This window comes from Bos javanicus, chromosome 17 (assembly GCF_032452875.1).
Source record: "Bos javanicus breed banteng chromosome 17, ARS-OSU_banteng_1.0, whole genome shotgun sequence".
Taxonomy (NCBI): domain Eukaryota; kingdom Metazoa; phylum Chordata; class Mammalia; order Artiodactyla; family Bovidae; genus Bos; species Bos javanicus.
This window is the reverse complement of record NC_083884.1, coordinates 62413206-62433537: the sequence shown is the minus strand read 5'-3', so window position 1 is coordinate 62433537 and position 20332 is coordinate 62413206. Positions and strand designations below refer to the sequence as shown.

The 20332-nt window shown below is 43.1% G+C and overlaps 2 protein-coding genes across 9 annotated transcripts in view; both read right to left on the bottom strand.

Moving 5' to 3' along the window:
• Nucleotides 1-2432, bottom strand: part of HECTD4 (HECT domain E3 ubiquitin protein ligase 4) — a 170695-nt gene extending 168263 nt beyond the window's left edge. For 5 of the 6 annotated variants that reach the window (XM_061384982.1, XM_061384985.1, XM_061384987.1 and 2 more), the window contains exon 1: nt 1965-2429. In XM_061384982.1, coding sequence (XP_061240966.1) covers nt 1965-2141 — 177 coding nt within the window. In that variant the 5' untranslated portion in view covers nt 2142-2429. Of the gene's footprint in view, nt 1-1964 lie in introns of all 6 variants that reach the window. The other variant, XM_061384991.1, reaches the window with a different exon arrangement.
• An 11855-nt stretch (nt 2433-14287) lies between these two features.
• On the bottom strand, nt 14288-19246 carry RPL6 (ribosomal protein L6). 3 transcript variants are annotated; one of them, XM_061384979.1, is made up of 7 exons: nt 19177-19246; nt 18010-18243; nt 17824-17922; nt 16547-16690; nt 15962-16010; nt 14945-15129; nt 14288-14497 (listed from the first exon to the last, which is right to left on the bottom strand). In XM_061384979.1, exons 2-7 carry the CDS (start codon nt 18241-18243, stop codon nt 14345-14347), a joined length of 864 nt encoding a protein of 287 aa, XP_061240963.1. In that variant the 5' UTR covers nt 19177-19246; the 3' UTR covers nt 14288-14344. The 3 variants fall into 3 exon arrangements, with proteins under 3 accessions (XP_061240963.1, XP_061240964.1, XP_061240965.1); XM_061384980.1 differs by lacking the exon at nt 19177-19246 and adding an exon at nt 19017-19169; XM_061384981.1 differs by lacking the exon at nt 19177-19246 and adding an exon at nt 18658-18898.
• Between the last annotated feature and the right edge of the window lie 1086 nt (nt 19247-20332).

Genomic DNA, 20332 nt, shown 5'->3' with positions numbered 1-20332 from the left:
TCCTTTTTTAAAAAAGCCAAGATCCCTTTGAGAATTTAATAAATGCTTGACACATATGACATACTTAATCAACATTATTGTTATTAAATAAATAAATGTGAATACACCCACACAAAACACAAATCTAACAAAACATTCTTAGCAGCTTCTCCTGATACTATGTTGCCTGTATCACACATGGAAAGAAATGAAAAAAGTTCTGACTATAGTCAGAAGTGTTTATCATCCATACACATATTGGTTTCTGAGAGGTCAGACAACAAAAAAATGTTTAAGAGTTTTAAAAAAACTTCCAGGCCAGAGAGGTTCTTTCTTTTAAAATCATTCTTCTGTGGAAATACCTGGCAAATATTCAGTACATTTATACAGTAAACATCTTAGGAAAGCCAACTTCACGTATTTTTAATGGAGCCTACACTTTTTAATCCTAAAAATAAATAAACTACATACATATAAAAATTTTGGATCTGTGAACTTAGTCTTGAGGAACAAAGAGCTTTCCACATTTCACCTACAAGAGAGCCAATTAAATCCAAAGATTCCACCATCATAGCATAATGCCCCTTGAGCTTTCAAGCAGATAAGACACTCAGACACACCTTGCTTTTTATAGAAAAGGCCCAAATGAGACATGATAAACCTCTAATTCCATGTTAGGAATTCCCTATCAATATGCACATGCCTTTTTTTGGTAGCTAGACTGTAAAATAAGTCATTAGGAGTTCACAGTGGAAATGCTGCAACCTCAACCTCGAATCCAGACACAAAAATACAGAGGACGGTATTCCCATCTCAGACACATACAAATGTCTCCGCCAACGGGATCCCGTCACTGCCCTTTCCAGAAACACACAGTAATGGGGTTTAATCCGTTTCTATAAATGATCGTTGTGTTGAAAGCCAAAGTGCCTGCAAAACCGCAAAACACAAAAAGATTCCTCGCATTCCGTTTATAGCCAACAGACAGGCCAGCCTCTCTGCGCCCTACCCCTGAGAGTCCTCCTTGCGACAATAAGAATTTCGTGCCACTGGATGCTTCCTACACGTCAAAATGTCATCCCGCAAAGTGGAGGTGGGGTGGGGGGGGCAGTGCCTGGATCAACCGATCCTAACGCAGCTCCCACCCCGGGGCAAACACCGGAACCAAGTGAAGTCGGTGCAAAGTTCCCATCCATCCAGCATATTTGGTTTCCTTCTGCCCCCAAACCCAGCGGCACAACTGCTGAGATTTGCTTTTGCACCTGCCACGGCTTCTAAGCCTGGGCTTCTCCTCGACCCCCGAGATCATAGAAAGGCCTTGCGGCCTAAAACGTTCATGACCCTTGCGGAGAGAGCATTGAGGACCGCCGCAGCATCCCCCTTCGCTGTCCACACAGCCAGCTTGCTTCCCTGACAAAGGCCCCGTGCCAATACCCGCACGACACACAGTAGTTGCTGGAATGCCCATCACCGACTGGCAGCTGCCACTACCTTCTCCCGAGAAAAATAAACAACACACACACGCACACACACATACACACACACACACAGCACTGGGGTATAACAACATGGGGAGAGATGTAAAGCGTTAAAATTAAAAAGACCCCGCAGCTAAGCAGCCTGGGTGTGCCCTGGAAGTGCGACCGAGGGGCCCGTGGGGGAGGGGAGATAGGGCCCGGGAGGCGGCGGCTGCTCCTCTGGGGCGTGAAGGCCGGGCCGGGTGATGGTCTAATAAAGTGCTAGGAGTCGGAATGTTCAAAATGAAACCACAAATGAAACCCCGGCGGGCCTGAGGCCCCGGGTGGTCTGCAGACCAGCGGCGCGGCCCGCACCTGCCTGCCCAGAGCCCACCCACACACACACCTGCCAGGGCAGCCTTCTGGGGCCCTCGGGGTCCGGGGTGAAGCGGAAAGAAGGCCCGACCCCAGGGGTGCGGGCCGGGTGGGCTAATCTGATGGTGGAGGCCAGGGGGCAGCCTCGCTCACCTCTAAGTCGGTGTCGGCGGCCTCCGGGGCCCCGAGGATCTCGCTGGGCAGCTCGGCCAGGTCGGTGACCCGGATCAGCCCGTCGTGCAGGAAGATGGTCTCCTCCTTCACCGAGAGCCACTGCGCGGAGTCCGCGGCCGCAGCCGCCGCAGCCGCCGCGGCCGCCGACGAGCCCATGGCCCCGGCTGAGGGGTTGGCTGTGAGGAGCAGCCGCTCGGCTCTGCGAGATGCGAGCAAGAGCCGCCGAGTTCACCAGTCCATGGCAGCAGCCGCCGCGCCCGCCTGCAGCGCCCCGCTCGCCGCCTAGACCGTGCAGCTCCGCCCTAGGAGGTCCGAGCTGCCATCCTCCCACCCCTGGCCCCGGAGACCCCGGCCCCGCCGCCGCCGCCGCCCTGAGGAACAGGATCCGCCTCTGCCGCTCGGCAGCCAACTGTCAGTGAGGCGCCATGTTGGGGGCGGGGCTCCCAGCATGCCCCGCGGAGCGGACAATACCGGCTCCGCCCACTCATCTGGCCCCGCCCACCTACCGAAGGCCCGGCGACAGCCAGGTTGGCTGGAGCTCCGCCTAGCCTTTTTCTGCATCTTGCCCTCAGAGTGACCTCCCACGTCCTTACACTTCCAGGGCGCCCTACGTCTGCATTACTCCAGGAGAAGAGGGCAGCCTTCCTCTACTCTCCTCCCCTCTGCTCATGTGTGTACCCCTCTCTCTCTGGCCCGAGTCCCACCGTGGGCACCTGGGCAGACACGTGGAAGTTCACGGGCTGCTTGCACGTTTAAATAAGATATATGCAAAAATATGGCTCACAGTAGGTGCTGCAGTTTGTTCATAAGCACTTGGTCGAAACGCACAGTAGGTGCTACATATTCACTACAAATTCTTGTACCCAATAAGCACTCAAAACCTGGTGAAAATAAAGCACCGGTCACAATGTCTGGTGTCTGGCCCTTAATAAATGCTCCAAGAGGGAGTTAAAATTATTCTTATATTCCATCACTATTCAACACTGATTGACATACACCTTAAAAATATGCCAGCCATCCCACTTTTATTAAAAGAAGAAAGGAAAGAACTATGTGTTTAGAGAAAAATGTGTGGGAGACTATGTACTAAACTGTTAATATGAATTGCCACACAGAGCAGAACTAGCCTGGAATGGCTGAAGTAAGATGATCTTTGTATTGCTTTTATACTTCAAAAAAAAAAGCAGTCTTTGGTATCAAAGGACTTGAATGCATATGTCCACCAAAATACTTGCACAGGCCTAGATGTCCATCCATACATGAATGGATAAAGAAGTTGTGGTACATATATGCAATGGAATATTACTCAGCCCATAAAAAGGAATGCATTTGAGTCAGTTATAATGAGGTGGATGAACCTAGAGCCTATTACACACAGTGAAGTAAGTCAGAAAAACAAGGACTGTGTGTTAACCATATATGTGAAATCTAGAAAAATGGTACTGATGAACCTATTTGAAGGGCAGCAGTGGAGACACAGACATAGAGAACAACCTGTGGACACAGTGGCGGGAGGAGGGGATGGGACAAACTGAGAAAGTAGCACTGAAACGTATGCATTACCATATGTAAAATTAGATAGCCAGTGGAAACTTGCTGTATGAGGCAGGGAGCCCAAATCAGCTGCTCTGTGACAGTCTAGAAGGGTGGGATGTAGAAGGGAGAGTCAAGAGGGAGGCTAAATATGTATACCTATCGCTGATTCATGTTGGTGTATGGCAGAAACCAATATAACATTGTAAAGCAATTATCCTCCAATTAAAATAAATTTAAAATTTTAAAAATCTGCATAGGGAAGTTTATAGCAGCTTTATTCATAATTGCCAAACCAAGATGCCCTTCAGGAAGTGAATGGATAGATAAACTGTGGTACATCTGGACAATGGAATATTATTCAGCACAAAGAAGAAATGACTACCAAACCATGAGAAGACAATACACTGTATTATTCCAACTATATCATATTTTGGAAAAGACTAAACTATGGAGATGATAAAAAGATCACTGGTAGCTAGTGGATGCAGAAAGGGAGGGATGCAGAAAGGCAGAGCACAGAAATTTTCAGGGCAGTGAATAGTACTCTGTATAATACAATAATGATGTATACATGAAATTATACATTTTTTCAAAATCATAGAATATACTACACCAAGAGGGAGCCACAATGTCAAATATGGACTTTAGGCATTATGATGTGTCAGTTCGGTTCATCAGTTGTGACAAATGTATCACATGGTGGGGCATGTGAAAATGGGAGAGATTATGCATGCATTGGAGCAGGGAGTATGTCTGATATTTCTGCATCCTCAGTTTTTTTTGTGAACCTAAAACTGCTCTAAAAAATAAAAGTTTTCATAAAGAACGAACGAATGAGAGCATTAAAGAGCAAACTTTTTGATCCAGCAATTCAACTTTGAGGAAGTTGTCTGAAGGAAATTATCAGACTCACAGTCCAGGTTGAACACACAGGGATGTGCAGCTCAGTATTGTTTATAAGAGGAAAAATTATAGTCAGATTAAATACCCAACAGTGTGGGACTGGTTAACTATTATAATGGTATATCTGAAACATGGAATATTATGATGCCATTCAGAATAATGCTTATGAAGAATATTAATACAAGTGAATGTTGATGATGTATTGGTAAATGGAAAAAATCAGGCTAAAGTAGTAAAGAAATTTTGAAATTTAATTGTGCTTGCTGTAAGACTGCATTTTTAAAATTACATGCATGCATGACTGTAGATGTAAAGACAGGGAAAGTATCATGTCTGACAATATTTTGGTAAATTTCAGCAATGCATTTACAGGAGATGCACTACATTTACAGCAGTGCATTGACTGGGAGATGAGTGGTTTGTGCTTTGCAATGTTTTCCAAATTTTCTTTCTCAAGCTTGCATTACTTTTGATAAAAGCAAAAAACAAAATCTATTGAACATCTAGGAATGGAGGTACCTCCACTCATATTTCTATCATACTATCCTTCTGAGTATTCTTACATTTTACAAGGAACTGAAGCTCAGAATTAAGTGACTTGCACCCACCTAGAATTTGGCAGAATTGAGATTTGAACCCCTGACTGGCTCCATTCTCTTCTGCCTCCCTCCCAAATAAGCAATTCATATGCATTGCACTGTAACAATCTCATGTGCCTTTCAACGATTGTTAATTTCATTTTCAGGATATTTATCCCACATGCATGTGTTAAGCTCCTAGCAAGTATCAAATCCTGGGAGGTATACAGAATGGAGATATTATTACCCCCATTTTCGGCTAGGAAACCAAGGCTCAGTTGGATGCTTTAATCAATATCTCACAGACAGCAAACACCAAATCTCAGATGCGAACCTAGTTTGAGTCTATAATCCCAGCTTTGTTTTTTAAAAACGTTTTCTTTTGTATTGGTGTATAGCCAATTAAGAATGTTGTGATAGTTTCAGGTGAACAGCAAAGGGACTCAACCATACATATACCAAACTCCCCTCCCATCCAGGCTGCCACATAACATTGAGCAGAGTTCCTAGTGCTATGTAGTAGGTTCTTGTTGGTTATCCATTTTAAATACAGCAATGTGTACATGTTCATCCCAAACTCCCCAACCATCCCTTCAACCCAGCAACCATAAGTTCATTCTCTAAGTCTGTGAGTCTCTTTCTGTTTTGCTAGTAATTTCATTTGTATCATTTCTTTTTAGATTCCACATATAAGGGATGTCATATAGTATTCCACCTTCTCTGTCTGACTTACTTCATTCGGTATGACAACCTCTGGGTCTATCCATGTTGCTGCAAATGGCATTATTTCATTCTTTTTAATGGCTGAGTAATATTCCATTGTGTATATATGTACCACATCTTCTTCATCCATTCCTCTGTCAAAGGTCATTTCAATTGTGTCTGGCATCACAATTTTTGAACGCTCAGGTTTTGGAATCTAAATAGCCTTGTGTGACTCAATGGAGAAGGCAATGGCACCCCACTCCAGTACTCTTGCCTGAAAAATCCCATGGACGGAGGAGCCTGGTAGGCTGCAGTCCATGGGGTTGTGAAGAGTCAGACATGACTCAGCGACTTCACTTTCACTTTTCACTTTCATGCATTGGAGAAGGAAATGGCAACACACTCCAGTGTTCTTGCCTGGAGAATCCCGGGGACGGGGGAGCCTGGTGGGCTGCCGTCTATGGGGTTGCACAGAGTCGGACACGACTGAAGTGACTTAGCAGCAGCAGTGTGGCTCAAAATAATTCTCCTCCTCATATTGTTTATATTTCAAGATAAGGAGTCAAGATGCCCAGGAATTACAGATCTTTCTTGACCTATGATGGGGTTATGTCCTGATAAACCCATTGTAAGTTGAAAATATAAAAAATAGAAGGCCTCACTGAACTTCATAGCTTAGCTTGCACTACCTTAAAGGTGCTCAGAATGCTTACATTAGTCTATAGTTGAGCAAAATCAACTATATCCATTTTCCACCACTGTAAAGTTGAAAAATCTGTAAGTCGAACTGTCCTAGGTTGGGGACAGTCCGTATTGCCCTTCACTTCAATGAATGAAAACATATCCACAGCTGAAAGTCTTTAGACTGCATAATGAATAGTTATTTAATATTTTAGCAACAGTAATTAATTAGTCACTGGATTGCATGGCTGCCACCATACCATGAAGAGGCAGCTGATGAATTAATATTTATAGAAGCCCTATGGAAAAAGAGACCATTTACTGGAAATCTCTAGAACAGATTATCAAGATGAAAAAAGTCTTTGCTCAAAAGAATTTTATGCTAGAAACCTGGATACAGAGAATCCAAATTTAGTTAAGATCACACATACACACACACACACACACAGACACACCATGCATACAGGAAACAGCCATTCATGGAATCATATAGAAAGGAAAGGTTTATGATTTATGACTTATTTTCTTTGGAATTGTCCTCTCCACTCTTCTGTTTGAGAATGGGTACTTGGGATAGGAAAAGGATAAGGAGAAGGTGTTGTCTGGACAACCCTCTGTTGGAAGCAAAGAAGCATGAGCAAGGAGGAAGAAAAGCCATGAGTAGATTGCACTTCAGTTTCCCCTGGGAGGCATCTCCCCAGGAGAGAGAGAGCTTGTTGGTAGAGACTGTCTCCCCGCTGCCCCAGCTGCTGACGTGGTGTTCACTGGCTTTGGCTAGAGCTGGGGCCCCTCTGGGATTTTGCAATAGCTCTCCCTTCTGCTGGCTTTCCTGCACTAGCTGAATGTTTAAAATTGAGTCTGTAATCCTTACCGGGCCCACAAAAATGCAACTGCAGGGTGGAGATAAGTGGTCCTTGATAAGTCTTAATAGAGCTTGAAATAGCTTTAAACAAAGCAGCCATGTTAATTTTTAAGGCCTTTCAAAACACCAAGGGAAAAATACATGCCTACATCTGCTACAGAAATATACGCACACACATCGACAGAATATGTGGGGGAGATTGATTATTTCCATCTCACTAATCACAGTCTCAAAGAGGAAACACACACACCTACTCAAAATCTTTTTTCCAAATGATATGGTTGGCCGTGTTTTCTTCTTTTTTTTTTTTTTGTAATTTATTTTAAGGAAAATTCCTTCAGCTCATAGGAGGGTCTATGAGGCATCGGAGAAAAGAATTTGAAAGAAAAAGATATTTGAAAATCAGAGGGAGAAATTCTCCTTCGAGCTCCCTTAATTACGGTTACCAAGGGAAGAGCCTCCAAGCTGATGAAAAGCATCAAGAAGTGCAATTGTCATTGGAGGAATCCGCACCTTGGAGTTCCAAAAGATGCCACGTCCTCTCTCGCCCCCTTGTGGATACCAGAGGCCTTATTCAATAGGGAGGGGATATGTGTACACATATAGCTGATTCATGTTGTTATACAGCAGAAAGCAACACAACATTGTAAAAAATTATCCCCCAATTTTAAAAAGCTAGTTCCCACAAAGGAAAAGCGGGCAAAAGGCACAGTCCTAGAGTTTTCAAAAGAAAAAAAGCAAACACTCTTATCTTTTCATTCATTCCGTATTCTGATGCTGGCAAAGTATTAGGTTGGCACTCCTCCCCTCTAGGAGAAAAGCATCTTTCCTTGCTCCAGCTTAGAATGGGAAAATGACTTGAAACAAGTAATTCCAAAGGGGATGAGAAGGCCAGGGACCTGATCTGAGAAATGAGGACGGTTCCCCTAAAGGTTTTTTTTTTATTTTTTTTGTCCAGGGTGTTTTTGCTCAAGTTTTGTGTGTGTATGTTTTTGAGATATAATTGACATAAGTTTGGGCTTCTTTGCTGGCTCAGATGGTAAAGAATCTGCCTGCAATATGGGAGACTTGAGTTCGATCCTTGGGTTGGGAAGATCCCCTGGAGGAGGGCATGGCAATAATCTTGCCCGGAAAATCCCATAGATGGAGGAGCCTGGTGGGCCACAGCTCATGGGGCCACAAAGTCAGACACAACTGAGCAACTAAGCACAGCACCCAGTTGTGTAAGTTTAAGGTGTACAGCATAATGATTTGACTTACATCATGAAGTGATTATCACAATGATGAATGAACATCCATTCATCCCATATACAAACAAATGAAAAAATAAGTTTTTTCCTTGTGAAGAGAACTCTTAGGATTTACTCTCCTTAGGCCAGAGCCAATCTTGATCGAAGAGTTACCCTGGCTTCTTCCCGGTTCTTAGCCCTTGTACCGGTGTTCCTGCTCTGGGTCTTTGCACATGGTAGTCCCTGGCCTAGATTGTACTTCCCACCTGTTTCACTTGACACACTCCTATTCATCCTTCAGGTCTCAGCTACCTCTAAGAGAAATTCCTTGGCTCCCCAAACATGACAAGTCCTCCTGTTTCTCAATCTCTTTGCACAGTATACTTTCTCAGTAGTACCTATTTTGTGCTAAGCCGCATCAGTCGTGTAGAACTCTTTGTGACCCCATGGACTGTAGCCCACCAGGTTCCCCTGTCCATGGGATTCTCCAGGCAGGAATATTGGAGTAGGTTGCCATTTCCTCCTTCAGGGGATCTTCCTGACCTAGGGATCGAACCTGAGTCTCTTACAAATCCTGCATTGGCAGGCAGGTCCTTTACCACTAGCGCCACCTGGGAAGCCCACCTATTTTAACTGCAATTAAATAATTATTAATAAAAATTTAGATGCCCTTGTGAGACTGTATACCTTAAATACATTTAAAAATATGTTAAACATTTACATATTTAATCAAATACCTATATATTAATACATATACAAATATATATTAAATGTGCTGTGTTGTACTATGCTTAGTCACTCAGTCGGGTCTGACTCTGTGACCTCATCAACTGTAGCCCACCAGGCTCCTCTGTCCATGGGGATTCTCCAGGCAAGAATACTGGAGTGGGTTGCCATGCCCTCCTCCAGAGGATCTTCCCAACCCAGGGATCAAACTCAGATCTCCTGCATTGCAGGTGGATTCTTTACTGTCTGAGCCGCCAGGGAAGCCCAATATATTAAATTAAATTCTTAGTGCCACTGAACTGTATATTTAAAATGTTTAAAGTGGTATGTTTTATTATATATAACTTACCACAATAAAATAATTCTAGTATTTCCCTGGTGGTAGAGTGGATAAGAACTCACCTGCCAATGCAGGGGACAAGGGCTTGATTCCTGGTTCTGGGAAGATCCCACATGCCACAGCTACAGGAGACTGAGCACCCTAGAGCGCATGCTCCACAAGAGAAGTCACCACACCACACCACAAGAAAGCCTGCGTGGAGCAACAAAGACCCACCACAACCAAAAAAATAATAAGATAACTAATTTAAAATACAATTCTAAAAAAAAAAAGTATACACTTTAACTGCTTGGCACATAGTCAGGACAATAGCTTTTGTCATTAGGATCACATTGATTACCTGAAAGGTAAATGAATAGCAGCAAAGTTAGAATTCAAATCCAAGTCCATTGGATCTCCAAAGCTACAACTTGAACCTCTATACCATTTTCAATTGACCTGTATTCAATGAACAGTTTTTGAGTGTAGTCCATACCTTCTCTGCCCAGGAAATTCCAATTTTATACTTGTGCAATCTATGGGCAATTCAGAACACAGTTGCCTTTCCTTACTTTGATCCTGTTTTTATTTTGAATTACATACATGGAGCATAGCACTGGGGTGTGTTCAACACTTAGGGCTGCTAAAGGTGGTAATCAGGCCCTGGACTAGAGTAGGATTCCTCCCCAAACCCACGTAACCAGTTTGGTGCTTGATGCAGGCTACATAATGGTCCCAAAGAGTCTCCTGTCTTAATCCCTCAACTTCATGCATATTACTTTATATGGCAAAGGGTACTTGGCAGATGTGATTAAGTGTTTTGCTTGCAGGATCTTAGTTCCCTGACCAGGGATCAAACCTGCCAATCCTGCAGTGGAAGCAGAGTCCTAACCACTGGACTGCTGGGGAAGACCCAGATGTGATTAAGTTAAAGATCTTGAGGGACATCTCTGGTGGTCCAGTGGTTAAGAATCCACCTTCCCTTGTAGAAGATGTGGGTTAGATCCCTGGTTGGGGAACTAAGATCCCACATGCCTCAGGGGGTAACTAAGCCCACGAGCCACAAGCAGAAGCCTACACTGGAAAGATCTCATGTGCTGCAACTAAGACATGATGCAACCAAATAAATAAACGTTTTTTAAGAAAGATCTGAAGATACGGAAGGCAGTATAACACAAAAATATATTTGGTCTTTGTCCTGGGTCCCTGGCACAGAGCTCCTAAAGCCCATGCAATTTCCTGAGAGATGGGAGTATCTTTTGTTATTTGTAAGGAGCTCTTTTTGATTACTCTTGTGACACCATGGATTAGGGCCTGCCAGCCTCCTCTGTCCATGGAATTTTCCTGGCCAGAATACTGGAGTGGGTAGCCATTTCCTTCTCCAGGGGATCTCCCCAACCCAGGGATTGACCCCAGGTCTCCCACATTGCAGGTGGATTCTTTACCATCTGAGCCACCAGGGAAGCCCCTTTTTGACCACATCCAAGGTAATGAGTTGACTTAGGGTCAGACCCCAGCCTCAGGATAGGGATGGTCACCAGAAAGACCAAGGGATAAGAAGGCTGGAAATTTCAGCTCAACCCAGACTTAAGGAAAGGCAGGCAAGTGGTGGTAGTGCTAGTGATCAAGCTCTATATAAAACTCTTGAATAAGATTTGATGAGCTTCTTGATTGATGAACACATCAAGAGGTGCGGGAAATAGTATACCCAGAGAGGGTACAGTGCTCCCAGCACCACCCTTACTTACCTTGCTCCATTTATGGCTTCCATTTGGCTGTTCCTGAGTTGTACCTTTTATCGCAAACTGGTGAATCGAAGTGAAGTGTTCCTCTGAGTTCTCAGAGCCATTATAGCAAACTATCAAAGCTTAGGATGGATTTGTAAGAATCCTCTATTTGTAGCTCAGACAGTAGTGTGGGTGACCCAGGGACCCAGTACTTGTGATTGGTATCTGACATGAGGGGCAGTCTTGTGGGACTGAGCCTTAATCTTTGGGTCCATGCTAATTCCAAGTAGTTAAGTGTCAGAACAGGACTGTAGGACCTTCAGCTGGTATCTGTGGAGAACTGGAGAATGGCTTGGTGTGGGAAAATCCACACATTTTGGTGTCAGAAGTGTTGTGAGTGGAGAAACTATCTCCACAAGGAGATACCCTGGATTTTCCAGTTAGGATGTAATCACACTGGTCTTTTTTAAGAGATCGAGGGTCAGAGGAAGGTGATATGACGCCAAGAACCTGGGCTGGAGCACCCGGAAGGAAGGGATCCCAAGTCATGGGAGATGGATGCACATTCACCACCATAGGCTTGACACTAGCCCACTGAAACTGGTTTACGACTTCTGACCTCCAGAACTCTAAGAGAATGTACTTGTCACAGACTTTGTGGTAACTTATTACAGCAGCAACAGAAAAACTAAACAAGAGGTGTTTGGATGCTAAGGAAGCAGGATCTCAGACACAGGGTTCCCAGCCTCGTTCTCTACAAGCAGTCCTGCCCTAAGCACTGCACGGATGCACCAGAGCTACAGGAAGCAGATGGACGGAAAGGGAGGACATCTCAGAGACGGAAATACTGGGGACTTTGCTGCTGGTCCAGTGGTTAAGACTCCGAGCTTCCATTGCAAGGGGTGTCGGTTCGATTGATTCCTTGTCAAGGAACCAAAATCCCACATGCTGTGCAGGATGGCAAAAAATGTATTAAAAAAAAAACCAAAAATGAAATATCAAAGAATCTGGAACATTGCAAAGGATAGAGTGGTATTAGCTATGATTTGGGAATCCTCGGTGTCCGAGATTTTAAAATCAATCTGTGAAAAAAATAAATAAATAAAACCAATCTGTGAAGTGAAAGCCATTTGCCATGTTGCTACTGAGACGCTGTGTTCACATTCATTCTCTGGTAAGTGTAAAATGAAGTGTCCAGAGGGTGTGGGACACATTTGACACAGCAACAGACTCAAAGTAGAAGCAAGCATGAGAAGCCAGCTGTCTTCCATAAAGCCAGAAGCTAAGAAATTTGCAAAACCATGAAACAATGCCATTTTTGTTTTGGAAATTTTTCACAAAAATATTGCATTAACATGGAATGGTTTGTCATTTAAATACAAGTATTTTAATAATTATTTGGTCTTAATATGGTATATTATCAACAGACATAACTCACATGAACAAAAAACTCTTTATTGCTAATAATTTAAGACCATAAAGAGCTTTTTTGGAAACCAAAAAAGGAAAAACTCACACTGCCTTTAATGTATGTAAAAATTTCTTGTGGCGATTTTTATAATCACATTACATATAAATAAAATGAGAACATTTTCTCCACATGACTTTTTTTTGCATATTTATGGTTATTTCAAGATTCTTATGTTGCTCTCTTGAATATTCTGCCATTTCTTTCATAAACAGCGCATCAATGTTCAAACAAATCCACATGAAGTATTAAAACATACTTCATAAATCTTAATAGATGAACGGACTTCCCTGGTAGTGCAGTGGCTAAGACTTCTCGTTCCCATGGCAGGGGGCCCAGGCTCAGTCCTTGGTTCAACAAAAAACCACCACCACCTTGTCATCAAAAAAATCCCAAAATCTAACATCTTGTCATTTTTCACCTATTGCTAAAAACTGAAGTCCGACTACTTCATTTAGTGAGTCTGTAAGGTAATGGGCACTCACAAATTGGTACAACCTTCATGGAGGGTAGTGTACTTTGGCATCATTTACCAGAACTGCCTAAGGCTTCCCAGGTGGCTCAGTGGATCTGCCGGCAATGTGGGAGACGTGGATTCGATCCCTGGATCAGGAATTGGCAACCACTCGTGTTCTTGCCTAGAAAATCCCATGGACAGAGGACTTTGGCAGGCAACAGTCCATGGGTGAGACACAAACTGACACAACTGAGTCGGACACAAACGAGCACAACCACAATGGCTTAAGTTCTTTGACTGAGCCAACTTTTCCTGGTACTTGCTCATCTATATGCATATTTCAGACTGTAACACTCAGGCACCCACTGCTGAGTCTACTTTAACCAAAAAAAAGTGGGGAAAAACAGCTGTCTTGCAGAGCCATTATAGAGGCAGTGTGTCTAGGCTGTGGGAATGACATTGCCAAGCTCCTTTCCTGGGAACTGCATTTAGCACTTTAGAACCATTGCTCTGAACTGTGAGCACCTGTGTTTTATATCATTTTATACCTGTTAGCAAGATATGTCATAAGGTAATTTTACTTTATGCCATTTTAGCTTACAAAAGGTTTCAGAGGAATACTCTTTTACATAGCAGTGGAAACCTATTTAATTAAAATGCTAGAAACCCAAATATCCACAGAACGCCAAGTTTACACTATGCAGCAGTAAAGATGAGCACTTCCTATGGAATAATCAAAACACACTTATTTGTGTAATAGCATGTACTGTACTCAAGGGAGAAGAGTATCTAATTACACTAATTTATTATATACGCTTTAAGAAACTAAGCATACAAGAAACTGGAAAGAAGGGAAAGTCGCAAGCTGAAAAGCCCAGCTCTTATCCATGTAGTTAGTACAGACTCATTCAGTGATGACTGGGGAAATCCCACTATTTTGTATTGGTACGTGCCTGGTGAAAAAGCTGAAAAGACACTAAGGAAGCTAAGAATGCTTATCTGAAGAGGAGACTCCTCTGCAGTTTACAGCCCCCAATCCCACTCCTTAAAATTTAGTAGAGGCTAATGTCCCATTAAGTTGGCTATAAGTCATACCACACCTAGAGGCAGATTAAAAAAAGACACAAAGGAAATGACAAGTTATTTAATTAGGTTCTTTGCAAGAAGTTCAGAACACTACTTTGTGAGGATAAATTCCATTTGTGAGAGCAAACACGGAGCGGAGGTAGCCCTGGAGCTGAGGGACAGCTTTGATTCTTCGCAGAATTTGTGAGTCCACAGCTTTCTGATCGACCTTGCGCTGCTCTGTGATCTCGTATTTCTAAAGAAAAAGAAAAATCATTTTAAAAAAACAGCCCAAGTACCAAACTCCACATTAATGAAGACATCCTCTTTCACAAGTACTCAGTCCTGGGGATATTCAGAAGGCAATTCTGATAATCCTCTTTGGAGAGCTGTGAAATATAACCTATCTTTAATACATAACAAGTTTTACCCTTTTGCCTACTTTAATATAAAAGGAAGGATAAATGATCGATAATTCCCAGGAAAACAGTAGTTCACCAGAGTTTCACCAAAACCTCAGGCTTCTGAGTTGAACTCCTAGCTGCCAACTAGGAATTCAGCACATTACTATTTATTATTATTTATTTCCCAGATATTCCTCATTTGTTATTTACAGTCTTTAACAGTTCTTAACCTTATTTATTTTCACTCTCAACTAGAGGAGCCAGAGTTACCGAAGACAAAGACAGAAATAGAAGCTCACCTCTCTCTCTGTGTCGAAGATCTCGCCCTCCTGGTGTCTGGGTTTACGCAGCTTCTTCTTCTTGAAGTAAGTGTCAGTGAGATGTTCTGGGATTTTCACACCACTGATATCGATTTTGGTGGAGGTGGCAATGACAAATTTCTGGTGTGTTCTACGCAGAGGAACTCGATTGAGGGATAGAGGCCCTGGGGGTGGGGGAGGATCAATATAGTGAGGGAAAGGAGGAGCAAATGGTCAAGACCTGACTGGATTTGAAAAAAAAAATCTGACAAAAGTTCTAGCTTTTTTCTGGGCCTGAAGAAATTCCAAACTGCTTTCCACTGCCAGCATCAAGGCTTTTTTCAAGATGTGAGGCTTCCCCCATCCCTTACACCTTAAAAGTTACCCAGACCACCCCTCCCATCTTAAAGTTACACAGACCAGGAGAGAGCAGAATTACTCATACAGGTTGGTTAAAAAAAAAAAAAAAAAAAATCACCAGTGCCTCATGAAAAATTCAAACTGAGCACTGTTTTCTAGAGTAAACAGCTCACCTCCCCCCTATGTAGGAACTCCATCCTGGGGCCAAGTGGCAGACCAATCACAGGCCTTGTACAGTATTCCTTGGAATTAGTAGACAAACACTCTGCATTATAGGTGGCAATTACTTTATGATATGCCACATATCATAAAGTTAAATACCTGCTCCCATAGAATGCATTTATACACAAGGCAATGAAATAGGCTGAAGAATCTCATGGCACTGAAACCTCTACTTAGGTTCCCACCTAAGCAAAATGTATACTTCAGGCATTTAAATAAGCAATTCAAGAGAGTAGTTTCTAAGAGTTTTCATCACAAAGAACTTTTTAACTTGCCTACTGCAGTAATTATTTCACAATATATATATTAATAAATCAAACCATCATACTGTACACCTTCAACTCATAAGAGTGATACATATGTTATTTCTAAACAAAACTGAAGACGGGGAGAGTTGAAAATTTCAGAGAATATTAAATCCAAGGACTTTCTTACCAGTCACAAGTAGCAAGCCACTGCCCAGCTGCTTCAGGAAAACGACCCTCTGTAAATTAAAAAGAAATGCTACATGGCTCCACAAATAAAACCTGACTTCTAAATTAATCAAATCACAGACTAATTTTGTTAAAGGAAATTTCTACCTATGTATAGATCCAACAGTCTGGAAGGAATTATACCAAACTACTAACAGGGGTGACTCTAGGATATAAGCAGTAGTTCAGTGTGCCTTTTTTAAAAATTTAAATTAGCAGCCACCACCTTTAACAATAAAAACAAATATCTTTCAACTCTAATTCTATCCCTGCAATTCCATTCTAAGGAAGTAACTCAAACATATTTTTTGAGTACAGGGACACCTGAATTATTTGCAACTAGTATTACCAAAGACAGGAAAAGGTAATCAATTATCTGTTATAGACTAGACACATTATGCTCGGGACTGGATTGTTGGTTCTGTTATGGAGCATCCCATTTCTCCCATGGGACCTCCTGCTGCTAGATGCAGTTAACACAGGTAAACCAATCCTATCCAAAGTGCAAACGTATTCGGACGCAGTAACTCCAGGCAGCTGAACTCACCTTGCCTCTGTGGCGCCCAGTGAGGATGATCAGGATGGTCCCAGGAGTGATGCTGGCACGCAGCTTCCTCACATGCTTACTGAAGGGTTTTTTGCCATGACTCAACAGTTTTCGAGGCACATCTTCAGTAGGGTAATACCTAGGCTGGAGAAAGCCCACAGGTCCAACTTATTAAAGTAAGCTAATCAAGTCAGTAGAGCTGGTTCTGGAGTAGGTAAAACCTTTACTACAGTCTTTCAGTTACTTGAAACACTTTATTTACACTATTGCATTTCACTTCTAAGATTTTAAAAGTAGAAAAGGTCAGTGCTGCTTTATTAGCTTTTCATGCAAAAACACAGGGTAGAAACTGAAAGAGCTGTGTCTTCAAGCAAAGGGAAAGATCCAGCAAGTAAATTTGGGATCAAACCAAACTTTAGTGTATTACATGGCTTATGCACTGTCGTGTAGCAGTCATTCTCAATCTTTTCTAAGGTTTCTGACTCTGCTGTAAACTACATTTCAGAAAACAAAGGCCTGACACGTTCTGTATGCTATGAAAAAAAGCAAGGCTTGTTTTCCAATTAAAATATGTCCATACACATCACACCAACATGCATGACTCCCACATCATTCACAAAGAAAAACAAACTGTATAGAACCAAAGATACTAGCTTAGATCAAGACTGCCAGTTCATTTATTATAAAAATAAGACCCCACAGACAAGTAACAGACCCTATGACAAGTAACTCACAATAATCTACTTCTATCATTTTAGTGGACATTTTTTTGCTTTTACCACAAACATGAATGGCTAACAAAAAAATCAGCTCACAAAACCTTTGATAAGAAGAAATCAAAGTGCCATTTTTGCTCTTGTGCAGTAATATTCAACTGTGCAGAGTGAAATACATCTGGGAATAGTCCCATAATGGAAATCAGAGCAAACCTTTCTTTTTCACAGAGAAACTGTTGGGTCTTGTGCATGGTCAAGAGGGGCCAAGAAACACAGCTTTAGTGGACAAATGTTCTTTAGGTCTGGCCGCATTTCTAGGCTCTGTGCAGGGTAGATGTCACAACCCCAAGAGGTGAAACTATTTCAGTATTGTAAGAAACAAAACCGCAGAAAAGTAACTCTACTGAAGAATAGTAAGTAATAAAACCAAATCGTAAACCCCAAACTCACTATCCTCCATTAGTAATCCTCTGGTAAACACAAACTTCCAGAACCTTGAGCACACACAAAAATCCTCACAGGATACAACTCAACACCCAACTAAAGATCTCCAAATCTTACCATTTTGCGAAGTTTGACCACTCGGGTACCACCATTCTTGTCTCCACCAACTGGTTTTGTGACAGTAGCAAGAACACGAACCTTCTTTTTCTTTTCGACCTATGAGGAGACAAACACATCACAGTCAGAGGCAGACAAACATTTTAAGCTTAAGAGAATGCCCAATGAGTTCCCCTCATCCCTTACCTTGGATTTAGCTGCTGAATACTTTCTCTTGTACAAGGCCTTTCTGGAGTACATGGCTGATCGGGAATATCTGCCAATTCCTCTGACCAGGACAGGATTTCGGCTGCAGTGGGGCTTCCCCTTCTTAACTTTCTTCACCTTTTCCACCTTTTTAGCCTTCTTGCCAGCATCAGCCTTCTTGGCTTCAGGTTTTTTCTCCTTAGTATCTGGCTTCTCAGCCTTTTCACCCGCCATCTACCAACACGTGTATTTTTTTTTTTTAAAGGCATTTCACCAGTTATCCCATAGCTATACACTAACAGGCCTCCCAAACCACAAGTTCTCATCCTCCAAGTAGCTAAAATGTCCTTTTCATTCTTCCCACTATAAAATACAGGCCTTCCTCCTAATCCCCCCACCTTTGCAACAACATCCATAATGGTTTAATTTTTAGGTTGTCCCCCCCAATACACTATAACCTCTTCGACGAGCCGAAGACACCTCACGCCCGTTAAGTGTTTGCTGCATATTGTGATGTCACAGGTCCTTATTCCATTATTTCTATTTTGCAAATTAAAAATTCTAGGCACAGGCCAAAACAATTTCCAAAGCCAGGAAACAGCGAGACTGCAACTTGAAATCGCTCGCTTTCAGGGCTTTTGTTCTTACCAGACTGCCTCATTCAAGAAATTCGGTTTAGAAGGCGAAGACACACACACACTAAGTCCAAACTAAGCCCAGAGAGAAAAAAACCGCAAAGCCCCGGAGCCGACTTCCGGCCCTCGGACTGGGCAAGAGGGGAAAGCAGCATTTGGCCTCAGCCTCAAATCCACAACGTGGCAGAGACAAACTAGGTTGCGTATTCTGGAACCCAGATTGGGGATTCCGGAGCGCGCGCCGCCGCTCTAGTCCCTGCGGCCCCACTAGTCCGCTACGAATCCCTGGAAGGGCCCTGTTTCCCCAGTCCAGGAGGGTGGCGAGCAACTGGAGCCTCTACAACCTTTCAGCTCACCCTCTTCGTGCCCTACCGTAAACCCAAGAGAGAGAAATGAAGCGTCTGGGAGGCTTCTCAGTAGGCCCCGAGCGTGTCTGACTCCTGCAGATGTCGACTTGATACCCTCTCGGCTAGGATGGCGAAGGATTGGGAACTTGAAATCTAGCCGTGAAGAGACATACCACCATTCTTACCTTGCAAGATGGGAAAGAGAACTAAGGCCCTGGCTTCCGGTCTATAAGGAATCACAGGAAGGTCGAGTCTCACTTCCTTCCGGGTCTGAGGCATTATGGGAAATGTAGTTCAGCCTCGTTGGTACTGTATACTGTTCAGATAAGGCGCTCAGTCGTCTCCGACTCTTTGCGACCCCATGAATCACAGCACACCAGGCCTCCCTGTCCATCACCAACTCCCGGAGTTCACTCAGACTCATGTCCATCGAGTCAGTGATGCCATCCAGCCATCTCATCCTCCGTCGTCCCCTTCTCCTCCTGCCCCCAATCCCTCCCAGCATCAGAGTCTTTTCCAATGAGTCAACTCTTCGCATGAGGTGGCCAAAGTACTGGAGTTTCAGCTTTAGCATCAATCCTTCCAAAGAAATCCCAGGCTGATCTCCTTCAGAATGGACTGGTTGGATCTCCTTGCAGTCCAAGGGACTCTCAAGAGTCTTCTCCAACACCACAGTTCAAAAGCATCAATTCTTCAGCGCTCAGCCTTCTTCACAGTCCGACTCTCACATCCATACATGACCACAGGAAAAACCATAGCCTTGACTAGACGAACCTTTGTTGGCAAAGTAATGTCTCTGCTTTTCAATATGCTATCTAGGTTGGTCATAACTTTCCTTCCAAGGAGTAAGCGTCTTTTAATTTCATGGCTGCAGTAACCATCTGCAGTGATTTTAGAGCCCAGAAAAATTAAGTCTGACACTGTTTCCACTGTTTCCCCATCTATTTCCCATGAAGTGATGGGACCGGATGCCATGATCTTCGTTTTCTGAATGTTGAGCATTAAGCCAACTTTTTCACTCTCTTTCACTTTCATCAAGAGGCTTTTTAGTTCCTCTTCACTTTCTGCCATAAGGGTGGTGTCATCTGCATATCTGAGGTTATTGATATTTCTCCCGGCAATCTTGGTTCAGCTTGTGTTTCTTCCAGTCCAGTGTTTCTCATGATGTACTCTGCATAGAAGTTAAATAAAAAGGGTGACAATATACAACCTTGACGTACTCCTTTTCCTATTTGGAACCAGTCTGTTGTTCCATGTCCAGTTCTAGCTGTTGCTTCCTGACCTGCATACAAATTTCTCAAGAGGCAGATCAGGTGGTCTGGTATTCCCATCTCTTTCAGA

Excerpts from the sequence above, each read along its gene's own strand:
- RPL6 (XM_061384979.1), bottom strand. The coding sequence starts at position 18,243 with ATGGCGGGTGAAAAGGCTGAGAAGCCAGATACTAAGGAGAAAAAACCT. Across the intron at positions 16,691-17,823 it reads TGGTCAAACTTCGCAAAATG|CCTAGGTATTACCCTACTGA; the intron begins GTAAGATTTGGA and ends GGCTTTCTCCAG. Across the intron at positions 15,130-15,961 it reads TGGCTTGCTACTTGTGACTG|GGCCTCTATCCCTCAATCGA; the intron begins GTAAGAAAGTCC and ends CCCCACCCCCAG.